Source organism: Camelina sativa, chromosome 2 (genome assembly GCF_030686135.1).
Source record: "Camelina sativa cultivar CO46 ecotype springtype chromosome 2, ASM3068613v1".
NCBI classification, from domain to species: Eukaryota; Viridiplantae; Streptophyta; class Magnoliopsida; order Brassicales; family Brassicaceae; genus Camelina; species Camelina sativa.
The window spans coordinates 28,408,277-28,422,160 of record NC_141881.1 but is presented as its reverse complement, the minus strand read 5'-3'; the positions used below and the strand labels follow the sequence as shown (position 1 = coordinate 28,422,160).

General features: G+C 38.9%; 1 protein-coding gene across 1 annotated transcript; it reads right to left on the bottom strand.

Moving 5' to 3' along the window:
• Nucleotides 1-1,023: 1,023 nt before the first annotated feature.
• Nucleotides 1,024-13,626, bottom strand: LOC104738528 (DExH-box ATP-dependent RNA helicase DExH14). The gene is made up of 49 exons (XM_010458693.2): nucleotides 13,316-13,626; nucleotides 13,056-13,117; nucleotides 12,789-12,966; nucleotides 12,235-12,661; nucleotides 12,085-12,150; nucleotides 11,659-11,763; nucleotides 11,270-11,566; nucleotides 10,972-11,088; nucleotides 10,828-10,887; nucleotides 10,624-10,695; nucleotides 10,432-10,548; nucleotides 10,187-10,348; nucleotides 10,017-10,082; nucleotides 9,749-9,901; nucleotides 9,582-9,665; nucleotides 9,308-9,382; nucleotides 9,094-9,225; nucleotides 8,954-9,019; nucleotides 8,741-8,806; nucleotides 8,534-8,656; nucleotides 8,260-8,409; nucleotides 7,846-8,058; nucleotides 7,591-7,746; nucleotides 7,266-7,490; nucleotides 7,088-7,189; nucleotides 6,918-6,998; nucleotides 6,752-6,832; nucleotides 6,370-6,573; nucleotides 6,154-6,270; nucleotides 5,927-6,049; nucleotides 5,613-5,702; nucleotides 5,384-5,509; nucleotides 5,244-5,306; nucleotides 4,957-5,045; nucleotides 4,585-4,675; nucleotides 4,245-4,394; nucleotides 3,968-4,159; nucleotides 3,806-3,871; nucleotides 3,537-3,692; nucleotides 3,306-3,449; nucleotides 3,038-3,105; nucleotides 2,786-2,951; nucleotides 2,646-2,708; nucleotides 2,437-2,532; nucleotides 2,143-2,310; nucleotides 1,847-2,017; nucleotides 1,601-1,750; nucleotides 1,384-1,515; nucleotides 1,024-1,288 (listed from the first exon to the last, which is right to left on the bottom strand). The coding sequence occupies exons 1-49, from the start codon at nucleotides 13,423-13,425 to the stop codon at nucleotides 1,208-1,210; spliced, it is 6,252 nt and encodes a 2,083-aa protein (XP_010456995.2). The 5' UTR covers nucleotides 13,426-13,626; the 3' UTR covers nucleotides 1,024-1,207.
• Nucleotides 13,627-13,884: the final 258 nt, after the last annotated feature.

The window sequence follows — 13,884 nt, the reverse complement described above, 5'->3', positions numbered from 1 at the left end:
ACGGCAACACAACCCGAAAGCACTTGCCATATAAAATGACGCAATTTCGGGGGACACCGGATTTTCCAAACAGAGGCCTGAAGAGGTACAATGCTTGGCCCAAATACTTGGATCGAAGGTATATCCGCCACATTGGACCGGAGGATATGATACCCGGATTTAACCGTATATTTACCAGACTTAGTAAAATGCCAACCCAACAAATCCGGTTGTCGCAACGGTAAGGCAGGAATTATAGCAACATCTTCCGGTACAAAGGTAGCCGTAAGTTGTGCCATGTCCCAGGAGTTAGACCTCTTGTCAATAAAGTTTGAAACTCGGAGCAAAGGGTCAGCAGGTGACCCCGTACTCAGTGCTGGTCTCGGGAGTTGAGCAGGAATCCATGGGTCTGTCCATACCGAGATGGAAGCACCAGATCCTACCCGTGTAATCAGTCCTTTATTAACCAGAGAGCGAGCAGAGACTATACTCCGCCATCTATAAGATGGGGAATAAGACTTAATTGGATCCAAAGGATCAGAATGCCGATAATAGCGGCCTTTAAATACCCGTGCAAAGAGACAATCCGGAACAGAAATCAGCCGCCAAAGCTGTTTCGCCAGCAGAGCCGTGTTAAAATCGTCCAAACACCTAAACCCCAAGCCTCCTTTATCTTTGCTACAACACAGCCTATCCCAAGCTATCCAATGGAGGCCCCTTGATTGCCCCGAGGAACTCCACCAAAAATTCGAGATGGCACTGGTTAGCTTCCTAGTTATCGTCTTTGGAATACGGAAACACGACATCACAAAGGTTGGAACCGCCGTCGCTACTGACTTAATCATCACCTCCTTACCCCCTCTTGATAGCAACCGAGCAGGCCATCCACTAGCCCGTGCTTGCAACTTATCCTGGACAGACGAAAAAATTTTCGTCTTAGAGCCACCCAAACTCTCCGGGATACCTAAATAGGAGCTCATCCCACCCAAATTTGTTATTCCCAAAACTCCTTTTAGTTCCTCCCTAAGATTAACATCCACTGTGTGTCCAAATTGGACTCTTGATTTATTATTATGTAGCCCAAAAAAAATATCTAACATGTAAAATTTGGTGTTTACATTAACAAGAAAAAGAAAACAGTAATACTTAAAATTTGTACAATATTAAAAGAAATTCCATAAAAAACATTGGGTTAGTACAATGATACAGTTTATCATCTAATGGCTCTTCAGCGCCGTGCTGGTTGTTCAATGGAGTGTTCTTGCTCAAACCCCAAATAACAATCCGAAACCAAGATGAGTTTCGTATTCTGACCAAAAAGAAATACGAAAAATTCAGCAATAATATATGCAGAAGTGTAAGAAAAAATGATTTAAGTTAGAGAAAGCAAGAAGAAAGTTCTACCTGGAAAGAGGATATATTGGGAGGTAACTCCATACGTGTCGTCAGGCGACCAGTGAACGAAACCCTCTTCACAGCAAAGAGCTCAGAAGTTGAAGTATCACCAAGAACCAACCACCAGGCTTCGTCTTTCACCTGTAACCCAATATAAATGTGACGAATTCCAATACATTTTTGTTTCGAGCTCAAACTAGTCTGTGGTTAAAGTCTTTAGTGAAACCTTTGGGAATCGAGGGGCCAACGCCCTTGAGCTATTCCTCTTTGATATCTTCTCAATTCTGATTTCCAGCATTGAAGGCATTTTTTTGCCATCAGAATCCTTCTTCTGTAGTCTCACATTCATTCGGATCCGTGGAAATCGTTGGAGATCCTAATTAAGACCAAAGAGTGTAGAGAATAGTTTGTGACTCCATGAGTGAAAAGTATTGGATGCAGAAAGAAACAGTTGTGGCTAATATGTGGGTACCTGAGATAATCTTGATGCAGGGAAGTTTCCGGTTACACTTTGTAGAGTTTCCTTTGGAATCTCTAATAGCTGATGCAGCGTGTGAATTCCTTTTGCGGTCAGAGATCCTAGAAGATCATCATTCATGCATGGGATCATCCATAATGACGAATCTTGATCGGACCACATACCCTATAATTAAACAGAGAACTGGATTATGTAAAAGCGTTCTCCTCTGCAAAAGTAAAACGATGTGTACTGGTCCTGCTTCCGAAGAAATGGAACAAGCTAAGAGTAGTAATTTTCAGGACTATTACCTGCATGACCATTTGCAAAAGGCGCATACACGTCAGCGAGCTTGAGAGCCATCCACTGTTTGCGCAGATATCAATCATGGCCTGGAGGATCCGAATGCTTTGATCCAGTACTGACTTTAAATCCGTGTTATAATCACTGATTGGGAGTGCCAACTGAGAAAAATGTGCCTGCTCATTGGATGACATGCATTAAAAAGACAGTAACAATCATGAATTATGTGATTCAATCATAGACTCAGTCAGTTTGGATTTTGTTTCATCCATCAGTGCAAAATAGTGTGAAAAAGTACACACCTGGAAGAGCAGATTCGCTTTGACATGAGGATCATCTAGATGGTTATTATCCACGGGATACCGAACTTTATCTGACAGTGTTTTGTTGTAATTTTCCTAAGGAACCAAAGGGGATAAAGACGGAAATTTTAGACAGCATATCACTGAAAATACTTTTAAAGATAAACCATATATTCGTCAAGTAAAACAGTGTAGACCGTGAAACAGACCTCATTGTGCCGCACAGGAAGTTCATCATACTCAGAAGCACCAGCCAAGATATGCAAAAATGCCTAAAGGGCAGTGGTTAGAAGTCAAAGAAAAACAAAAAAGAATAATCAAGATCTCATATGTTGGATCAAATTCTTACCTCAAGCGATGTGTCAGAACCTATATTAGAGCCAAACATAGACACGGTCATGTAGCAAAGGTAATACTGTGACGCTATTGTACCCAGCATCATAGGCTCCACACTATTTTCATTTACTTTGAGGCATCCACTGTCTTCAAGATCATCAAATGTGTTCTGCACCAATCTACACAAAAAAGTAGCCCACATATACCAACGTTACAATGGTTCTAGGAAGAGAAATCTTCTTAATGTAATAACTTTGATATTTACCTTGATAAGTAGGAACAGACTGTTTCGTCTTGAGTACCTTCTAGCCCATAGTAAGCAGGATTAGCCATCTGTTACATCAATACCACATTGCGTCATTAACAGAAAAATCTGAAAGTAAAAAGAGAATCTGGCTGCAGGTGCCAAACTCTGTGGAGAGTTTCCAAGTCCGTGTTTTGAACTGATTATGGATTTAGCACAATATCTCACGGAACCAGGATCAATTTTTCAAGTTAAATCTCGCTTTTTGATAGAACTGAAGCATATTTACCAGTCTACGGAACAAATACGTCCATGTAAGATAATGCACTGCATCTTCTTTGTTGCCTATTGTTCCAGATACTATTTCTGCGTTGAAGTGATCGTGCAGCTTCTCTTTCAAGCTACTTTCTACGGGGAATGGTTCGTACAAGAACTGCATGCAGAGTAAAATATGATATCTTTAAGGTAAATTGTTGCAAAGGATACTAAAAATTGGCAAATAATTCCAATTGAGCTCGACCTTTTTGTAAAAACTCTTTTTAGGTTCATGTACAAGAATGACCGCTTTCCCATGTTGGTCGAATTGCGGACGCCCTGCACGTCCCATCATTTGCAAGATCTCAGTAAGAGGGAAGTCAACATATCTTTTGGTTTTCCCGTCAAAATATTCCGTTCCCTGATAAGAAACATTGCCAAAAACACAGTATTAAAGAGAATAGATAATGCATTAGCGGAGAAAATCTAAGAAGGTGATCCCAAACATTATAATAGCAGAGGACCTTATTTTACCTTTATAATAACTAAGTGAGCTGGTAGGTTCACTCCCCATGCCAAGGTACTTGTTGAGACCAAAACCTGTAAAGGAAGCATGGAATCCATCATCAATCATAATGTAAAAATGTAACCATGGATACGGTAAAGGCAGGAGAGAGCATATGTTGATGAAATTGCCTGAATCTTGTTGTTCGTGAAAAGCTCTTCTACTGCAGATCTATCGTGGTCGTTTAAACCTGCATGATGCAATCCGATGCCAAATTGCAATGTATGTCGAAGGTTCTGGTCAGTTATCTGTGAGAGGACCATCTGCAAGTCTTCCTCTGACACACTCAGAAATTGCCGGGGATGTTCGTCGGAGGCAGCAAACTTCATTTCATAGGAAAAGAAGATAAAAATTAGAGTAATATAGTCAAAAGATGATTTGGTATCTGAATTTGATGATAAATCATGCCTGAATTAGATCCAGTGCGGTAAGCCTTGTCTGTCTACGAGATGAAACAAAAATAAGAACAGGTTTTGTAGGTGAATGGGTACATATGGCTGCATATGCTGGCTTGTTCATGCTATTCATCCTTGGGCAGTAGTACTTTCCAGGATAACCCTGAAAGCAAAAAACAAGGTTAATACTGGAAATCTCATGCTTGTACGGTTTCCTCGCATAGCTTTCAACCACCCACCGAAAATGGTAATTAAACAGCACAAGAGACTTAAATTTTTGATAGTCAAATACAGTGTTGGAGACGTACATACAGTTTTTGTTTAAGTAATGTATTAACTGTTTGCAACCTTACCTGAATATGAACTTCAATTGGTACAGGCCTGACGCTTGGTTTAAAATTGAAAAGTCCGATCTCCCCGACACCCAACCAGTCAGCCAAATCACTGTATGAAAAGTGACCATCAAGTCAAATCTAACTTACGCTGGCCCAAGAAATCAAATGCTACAACCAGAAGATTTCAGCACACAGAACTTGACAGAATAAGTTAAATTAACAGTTTTCATATCTTGGAACTGTAATTCAGGGAAACGGCTACAAAAAGAATTGAGAATAAATAAGACTAAAACTGAAAGTCCTTCACTAACATATCACACAATAAGCATACTCAAAGAAAATACATAGAAAAGAGCATATTCAAAGAGACATGGAAGTGAAAAAACAAACCCTGCATTTGCCAGAGCTGTCGAAAGACCAACAAACCGGACGGAGCGCTCTGTCTGTGATGATATATATCTCATCCTAGACACAATAACCTGGAAACAAAATGTAGATCGAAAATAAATAGCTTGGAACACAGAACTACGAAAAAACCTGTTGCCGAAAAGGTATCAGCTCTTCACCAACTCTATAGCTATATTACAGGTCTCATGATATAACTGGAAACTTCTAACCAATGGATGGAGCTTAGCATAAGAACTTAGACATGGGTATAATCGTTTCTAAGCTTCTACCTCAAGTATGGGTCCTCTGTCGGCTCCAAGCAAGTGAATCTCATCCAAAATAACAAGGCCGACCTATATCACCAGAACATCATAAGTACAGTTCACAAACAAGGCAAGCCAATACAGCAATCTATTAACAAAATAATTACCTTTTTGACATAACTTCGAGTATGCCAATTACGACTAATGCCATCCCATTTTTCAGGGGTAGATATGATGATATCTGCGGACAAGAGAGCTACTAAATCTGGAGTGTAATCTCCAGTCATTTCAACCTGTCGAAGTGCAAGTGTTAGGAATAACATTTGGTAGCCAAAATACACAGCAATCATGGAAGTCTGCAAAATGTATTGATGCTCCGAGGCAATGTCCGCATACCATTTCTTTTCCAAGTGGAGCAACAAGATGCTTTTTCCAATCATTCATCCTTTCTCGAACAATAGCCTTCAGTGGTGCTATGTAAACAACCTGGATGCCACAAAAATTTAGGCATCTTCAGTAACATAATAGAACACTGGAAACTAATCCATGATTTGGTATAATTTTAGAGATTCATATCTTCATTTCAATAGATAGATTCAGTAAAAGGCCGGTAATTCAGCAGAACCATAATCATGTACAATAAACAGAAAAGTTAACTGGAAGTTTGGAACTAAATAATTGGCAAGCGTTAGGAGACTGACAACTCATACCTTCATATCAGGCTGGGTACTGAAGAGACGCAACATTGCAAGTTCAGCAGATATAGTTTTCCCACTTCCAGTTGGAGCTCCTACAAGAACATTGTTGTCTGTGTGATATAACACATGAAAAATCTGCAGCACCAAACGATCAAATTTTTGGTTAATTAAAACAAGAGTGATGAAGAAAAACATTTATGACAAAAATTAGGAAAGCAACAGGGGAAATATGCTCAAACCTGAGTCTGTATTGGATTAAAATGCGAAAATTTGTAAAGCGATTCATATAATCTATTCCCAAGAGAAGTCACAGGGAGAGGCTTTAAGTCTAAAAGCTCTGTGTGAGACGTTCGTGCCTGAATGAAGAAGAATATTAGGATTACCTTACAGATTAATTAAGCGTAGAAATGATCTTGTAACTATTTCTGAAACAGCAACCTCAAGAAGAAATATACCTCTGGTAGTGTAAGATTGTGGAAAGAGATTGTGAAGAAAGATTCTGCATGCAACCAAGAATCAGAAACCGCATGAACATAGTATTGAGGTGGATGTGGTTCAAATATCGGCACAGTAAAAGAAAGCTTCTGCGGTTCCCCTCTAGCCATCCGCTTCGTTAGTGTGAAAAGATCTGAGTGGTAGATATAATCATTCTCTGTGTCCTGTTGAAGAAATAGCACAAGAAAAGCGTTACTATGGAAATATATCAACACTGCCAACAGAGAATATTGTCTATTCCTAGTGGTCGGTAGTGCTATAAGATGAGATACTAAATCGTACAAACAGCTCATTCTTTGCCAATGCAACATATATGTCTTAACGGGAGTTATATATTAGTACCTCAATGAGAATCCACCAACGAAGAGCAGCACCATGAAAACGATCCTTCCATATGAAATCTGGAGTTATAAGCAAATCCACCTGAAAATGGCAACAAAATAGATGATATTAGATAAGTTTTCATGTGAAAAATTATAAATTATTGAAGAATATGTTCATTAGCTACCTTCAATACAGTGCGTGTAATTGGACTAACAGTAGCTTCCAACTGAATTGAAGGAAAATATCCTAGATGCTGCTTGACCAACTGAATTGAAGGAGAGAGCCACAAAATGTCAGTACTCTTTTTTTTCCCCCATATATATGCATTAACTTAGTGATTTAAGATGTATATACCCTTCCCCCAGGGTTGTAACGAATCAACGCTCCAATGTCTTTTTCCTCCATCTCATACAGACGGTCTAAGTCAGCCCCTCGCTCTTCAAGTTTTCTTAATGTCTGATCATTTGAGATGAATTAGAGAAAATTACTACATATCACAATTCACAAGTAAAAATAGCATTCAGAAGCTTACATCAAAAGGTAGTTCCCTATCGAATTGCCGAAGAGGATGCTGATGGGGCCATAGTTGACGATCAACTGCCTTGCAGTATTCCAACATAAATAAAGTCATCTCACACCAGCCTTTGCGCAAGCATATCTCAAACAGAGCACGCATTATACGTGCTAAACTAGCACTAATGTATGAAGCATCAGAGACCAGAGAAAAGGCATCAATTGATCCACGGGATATGTACAACTGTAGATCATAAGGTCAGTATATCAGAACACAATATTAACCATCCATTTCATCTCATAGTCATAGGTATAATATTGCAATGATAGTGACAAACAATCACCTGAATAAGAATTGAGATTTTTCCATGTTTGTTAGAAGGTCCTCCCTTAACTTCTAAAGGACAGCAAGAGCGTGCAAGAGTCTCAAGCTCATTCTGCTCTTCCTCTCTTACCACAATATTGTCAAATTCAGAAGAATGGGCAACCATATCAATTATCTATACCAGAGAATTTGAAATCAGTAAGTAATGGAAAAAGTTTAGTTACACAGCAAAGAACAAGGAAAATATACAAAAAACAGAATGATTATAACAAACCTCGCTTTCATTCATGTGCCGCTTCAACATTTCGTTGTATGTTTCAACACTAGAATATTGAATATAGAAGTGACTTGCAACCCGTCCAAGCTCGGTACAGTAAAAATTTCCACTTTTCTCGTCGAACCTCATCATCTTAGCTTTGTCCAGTGAACGTGCAGCATCAGCCACAAGGGCTCGTTGCTTCAGCGATAAAGAAGGATCGGCAATTATCTGTGAGAGTAGAACTGTCAGAATGGTTTTAGGCACATATATAATTGGAGCACAATCCCATCAGGAGTGTCATACTATGATGTGATTCAAAAACACACTGACACAAACAAAATCTAGAACTAAGATCTCCATGAACACCACTAGAGCTTACAAAACATAAAGTTTCAAATATTAAACACCAAAATGCAAAGAATAACGCACCTCGTCCCATCCAACGCCATAAGCCAAAGGATTTAACTTCATCCGAATTGACAAATATGTATATCCAAGCCAAGCACAGGCTTCCTTTACATTAGTCACAGTTCCCAAAACCACTTCTGCGTTCAAATTATCTTTCAAGGAGCTTATGAACTGCAAATAAGAAATACAACGAAGCTTCACCTTCTGGCCAAAGATATTGAGAGATCAAACTACAAATGAAGGTTTCTGCACTAAGATGACAGACCGAACCACTTTTAGGTTTCTGTCCAAATACCTGACTTTCTATGGGAAGCTGACTCGTCAGCAGCCGGAGATAGTATGCTAGCTTGTCATGGGATGTGATGATAATTCCCTCACCACTCTTATCAAACTGTGGTCTCCCAGCCCTTCCAAAGATCTAAATGCATATAATAGCATGATACATTTATACCAAAGATATAACAATCTCATACCCTTTTCTAAAGAAGTACTTTTCCTTTACCTGCATGACATCAAGCATTCCCAAGTCTTTCCACCCACCAGCCTTGGCATCATACAATTGAGTTCCCTGGAAATCAACCAAACATATTGAGCTATAAAGTACTGTGATAGTTGCATGTAAGAAGACCACTTGTTGATCTCCCAAAAGAGAAAATTCTCTTTCCACAGATTAGAGTGAACTTCGGCTATACAAAAAACCACCACATAAGCATACCTTAATTACGACTGTGTGTGCAGGCAGATTAACACCCCACGCAAGAGTTGCAGTGCAAACAAGCACCTGTATGACCAAAACAAGTTCAGGAAAATAAGTATTTAGATAGTAAAGAGCAAGCAGACAAAAATGTTTTGTACCTTTAAGAGACCATCAGAAAACAGCCTCTCCGTAAGTGTTCTATCAGATCGCAACATCCCAGCATGATGAATTCCGAAGCCAGCTTCAAAGAATTTGACAACATCCTTATTTCTGGACTTCATAACGTCTTTCTGAGATACATCAAAAACACTCCTGAGACATTAACACCAACAATCACGTTAAATAGATGATGTATACTCCATTTTTTTTTACCTTCATCAGTTGAAATTGAGGATGAGTCTCATTAACGAACAAATCCAGATTTTCATATTGCCGGGCAAGATCAACCTGCCAAATTGAAAAAATTAAAGTCATGTACTTCTAGATCTGGAATTCTGAAATCCTTTGAAAAAACCATATTTTCAGCGAGATCATCTTCATACACAATATTTAAGATTTCAGGAAACCCACAATCACAAATGCATGCGTTTTGAACACATCAGGTAAAAAGTAGAAGCTGAATATAAAAAGGTAAAATATCATGTACCAGTTTCTCAGCTGTTTTTGAAGTGTCTTTTCGGGAATGAACAAAAATCATCGCTTGATGACCTTGTTTAATTGAATCAACAACCTAACATGAAAGCATTACCAGGCTGATAAGTGACTTTTCCATTTTCACATAAATAACAAAGAGTCTTTCCTCGAGATAGAGACCTTTTTGTAGCATATCTCGTTTAACAATACGTTTCTAGCAGCAAAGTTATGCTCAGTGATGCCTATGTACTGTTGAGCTAAGGGAACTGGGCGATAACTCGAATCAAAATAGAAGAGGCCCGTGTCTGGATTCACTCGTAGAAACTGAGCAACCTGGAATCCACCCCACAAAAAGGTTAAATTTTTTGACCGACCCTAATTTCCTGAGACTAAATAGGATATGTGAAGTAAAACATCGTGACAGAGATATAAATCATGTTGTAAAGACCTGTAGGTAGCTAGGTAAAGTGGCTGACAGGCCTACAATTCTTATCATTGTCTGTGTTGACTCCACCTGACAAACAAAGCAAAAGTCAGCCAGATGTTAACCTGCTGCAACATAAGGAGTGCAATTACAACTTACTTTAGGAAAACTAATTTTCACGGCCAAGACATTACCTGACGGAGGGTCCGAGCAACTAGGGCCTCTATCACTGCACCTCTGTCATCATTCAGAAGATGCACTTCATCAATGATTAATAGTTTTACTAGCATTGACAATGACATGTCACTGCTTTTGCGAGTAATGACATCCCATTTCTCTGGTGTTGTCACTATCATCTGATTCACATTTGATAAATAAACAGGTAAATATCGGTCCCTAAATGTCTCCACAAGAAACTTAAGCACAGTTAAAATGAAACCTGAGTCTCTTCAAGTTCAGTCTTCGTGAGTTGCATATCCCCTGTAAGCTCCTTCACAACCATATTTAATGGAGCCAGACGACGGCTAAATGCTGACGTGACCTCTGCCGCTAAAGCCTACAAAGAACAAAATAGTAACATAAAAATTTTACAAAAAAGTCATCCATAAGATTATATTAAACTGTTTTTTACCTTCATAGGAGCTACATAAACAATCTTAAACTCGTTTTTGTGCAAGTATCCATCCCTGAAGTGTTGTTTGATCTGCAAGATCATTTCAAAAATATCTATGAGTAAAATATGAAATAAATTAGTGTGATTATAACAATAAATTACCTTTTCTACAACATAAATCACCTTTTCTACAATATATCAACCAGGAAATTGAAAACTTACCTCATGTAGAACAGAAATCATAGCTATATTCGTTTTACCAGCTCCTGTTGGAGCACAGACCTACATAGTGCAGAATATGGTTATGCTTGACTAAGTAACTGGCGTTATCGTTCGGTATGGACATAAGTTATTCATATGACTCACCAATATATTCTCATTGGTGTGGTAAACTGTCTGAAATATGCGACTCTGAATACGGTTTAAGGACTTGTAACCATGAAAAGCAGCTTGAGCGAAGTCATCTAACTCTTTTATCTCAATCTAGAAACATGTAAGAATGTATAGTTAGATGCATGCAATCTGGCAAAAAAAACTACAATGCCATCCATATCAGAAAAAGCAGTAAAAAGTGTGGAGAAAATACTTGACGATAACTTTTCGGCATGAAAAAAATGTCAATTTAAGAAATTTTCATCTGCCACTGGATATGGATGAGACGTACCAGCTTTTCGCCAGGTTTCATTTGTGCAGTAGGGGTTGGCGGGATAAAGACTTCCTCATATCCTTTTAAGTGCTTCCTTACAGTACCTTGAGGAAGGGCCAATGCAAGGGAATTCGCTTCTCCAGAACCGATCAAATCCTCAAATGCAGTCTTCTTTTCACTTGCCTCAAGTAAAGAAGAAAAATTGGCCTCTGATAGTTCACTCTCTAAACCAAGCTCAGCATTTCGTTTGTTTTTCTTTTCCTCTTTACGCCGAAGTTTTTCAATTTGCTTTGCAGACTCTGTTTGGACAGTAACCTGAAAGGTGGCTGAGTGCAATCATTATTGTGGCCAAAGAAAAAGAATTGTACCCAACATCACAAGGAAACGCCTCACACAAATAGCCGTACCTGTGTGCCATAGGTTGGCATCCGAGATTGGGCGTTTGAAGCTGTTTTGTCAGATTTGAGAACCATTTGACCATGATGAATAGCATCAACAATCTCTTTCCGATGCTGAAAAAGGAATAAACAAGTCAGACACCATTCACATTTCTTAAAAACTTGAAAGCAGAATATAACTTTAGTATATACCTAAGTAACAGCCTTTTTACTATACATAGGCGCGCACACAGACACATACACCATAAAAATCGGTTTACAAGATCATTATTTCACCCAAAAAAATATAAACATAGTTGAGGCCCTTAAACATAATGGTAACCCACGAGAAGAGCATACCATACTGCAAGAGCGTAGAATCTAAAGCAAATCAGGCATAAAGTGGGAAACCACAGACTTCAGATGAACGAGCAATATACCAAGCTAAGGCCTTACCATAATAAGGTCTTGAACAGTCTCAAATGCGCTATCTCCAACAAGATCCAGCAGATCCCCAGCTATCTGCAGAAAAAGTATTTATCATCTACTTTCATTGGAAAATATGATGTTCCAGGAACAGGTATTGTAGGTCCGAAAGTAACATACCTCCTCACCAGGTTTATCGGAATCCAGAAACCTGCATATAGCCATAGCCAGTTCTTCACGGGAAAGTTGTGAATTGGTTTCTCTAACCATCTGACCACATGCATCTCTTAGCCAACTTAAATCGAATTTTCCTGCACTTAGATTCTTTGTCATGTTGCTGACATCACTCCATCCTTCAGAAAATGACGCACAAGTGTCATTGCTTTCCACATCTTGAAATCCTTTTTCGTCAACATCCTCCACCAGAAAACGAGCTGGTAGATTGAAAACAAGGTCGGCACCAAACTCAGCTCCTCCATCAACTTCGTTAGTGTATTCCTCAGACTGATGCGTAGGCTGTATTGAGTAAAGTGCCCGAGCTAAGGAGGCCACGTTTTTAACATTAGCATCTGATACAGCATGACCGACAAGATTTTGCAACTCTAACCTGTTGAATATAAGCAAACCTCAATCACCACTGAACACCCTAAAAATTTAGAAAAGCTTGGCTACTTGCATAAAGTAATATTCGAATATCTTGCCTTATCATGGTTGATAAATACATTAATACTTACTTCTTTTCGGCAATGGTTTTATTATCATCGATATCACTGTCCTCCTCCACTGGCTTGCCAAACAGACGGTAAGCAGCAAAAGCAACCTCACGGAACTCATCAGATGGAACTTCCCGATCAATCAACTCCACCACAGCTCCAGTAAACTGTTTGTATGCTTGTCGCACTTCTGGAGAAGCTGTCACACCAATTCCAATTAATTTACACACAACGCCACCTCGTATTCCCTTTACAGAAACAACCAGATATATATAATCAGAAAATTACCTCCTTCCCATTGATGAACTATCCTCCTAGCAAGGTCAGATTCATCAAGACGATTCCCAGAGCTGAAATCGTAAACACACCGGTTCAATTCAAATCAAGTATTAAACTTCCAAATACAATGTGATCACCAGACTATACGAACTACCAAATTCAATGCAAAACCAAACACAATCAAGAGAAATTAGCTAAAAACCCTACTAAACGAGTGGAATCAGTTCAAAAGAAGTGTGAAATTCAGGAATTCGGGGGAAAAGCTCGACCTGCGAGGCTTATTAAGAGTTTGGAGTATAGTTTTGCGGCGAAGGTAAGCCTGATCGATATCGAATGGCTCTCTGAGAGAGCTTGTCAAGCGAGGAATCTGAACCAACATGACAAAAAACCCTGTGATTGCGTCGTTTAGGCTTCTTCTTCTTCTTCTTCTCCTCTGTGTTTTTTATTTCACCTCTGGTCGGCTCGCCGAGGAAGAAGACGATCGCTCACGTTTTAAAAAACGCCGTCGCTTCGATACTTGAAGAACAGTTTCGTTAGGAGTTAGGACCCGTGAACCGACCCGCTAATAATATACCGGTTCAATAAAAGCGATAGCGTTTTAACGATTTTATGACATAACAATGTGGGCCATGAGTTAATTATTCCTTATTTTTTTAGGTAAGAGAGAGTTTTGAATTTCAAAACAAGACCATTTAAATTTTAAAAAGACAAAAATTCTGAACATTTCACTGCACATATTATTGTGTTTTCTCTATTATTAATTTGATTATGTCGATTTTATAAAAAAAGTTTCATGGAGAATACACAATGAACAAATTATTATCACATCATAACCCCA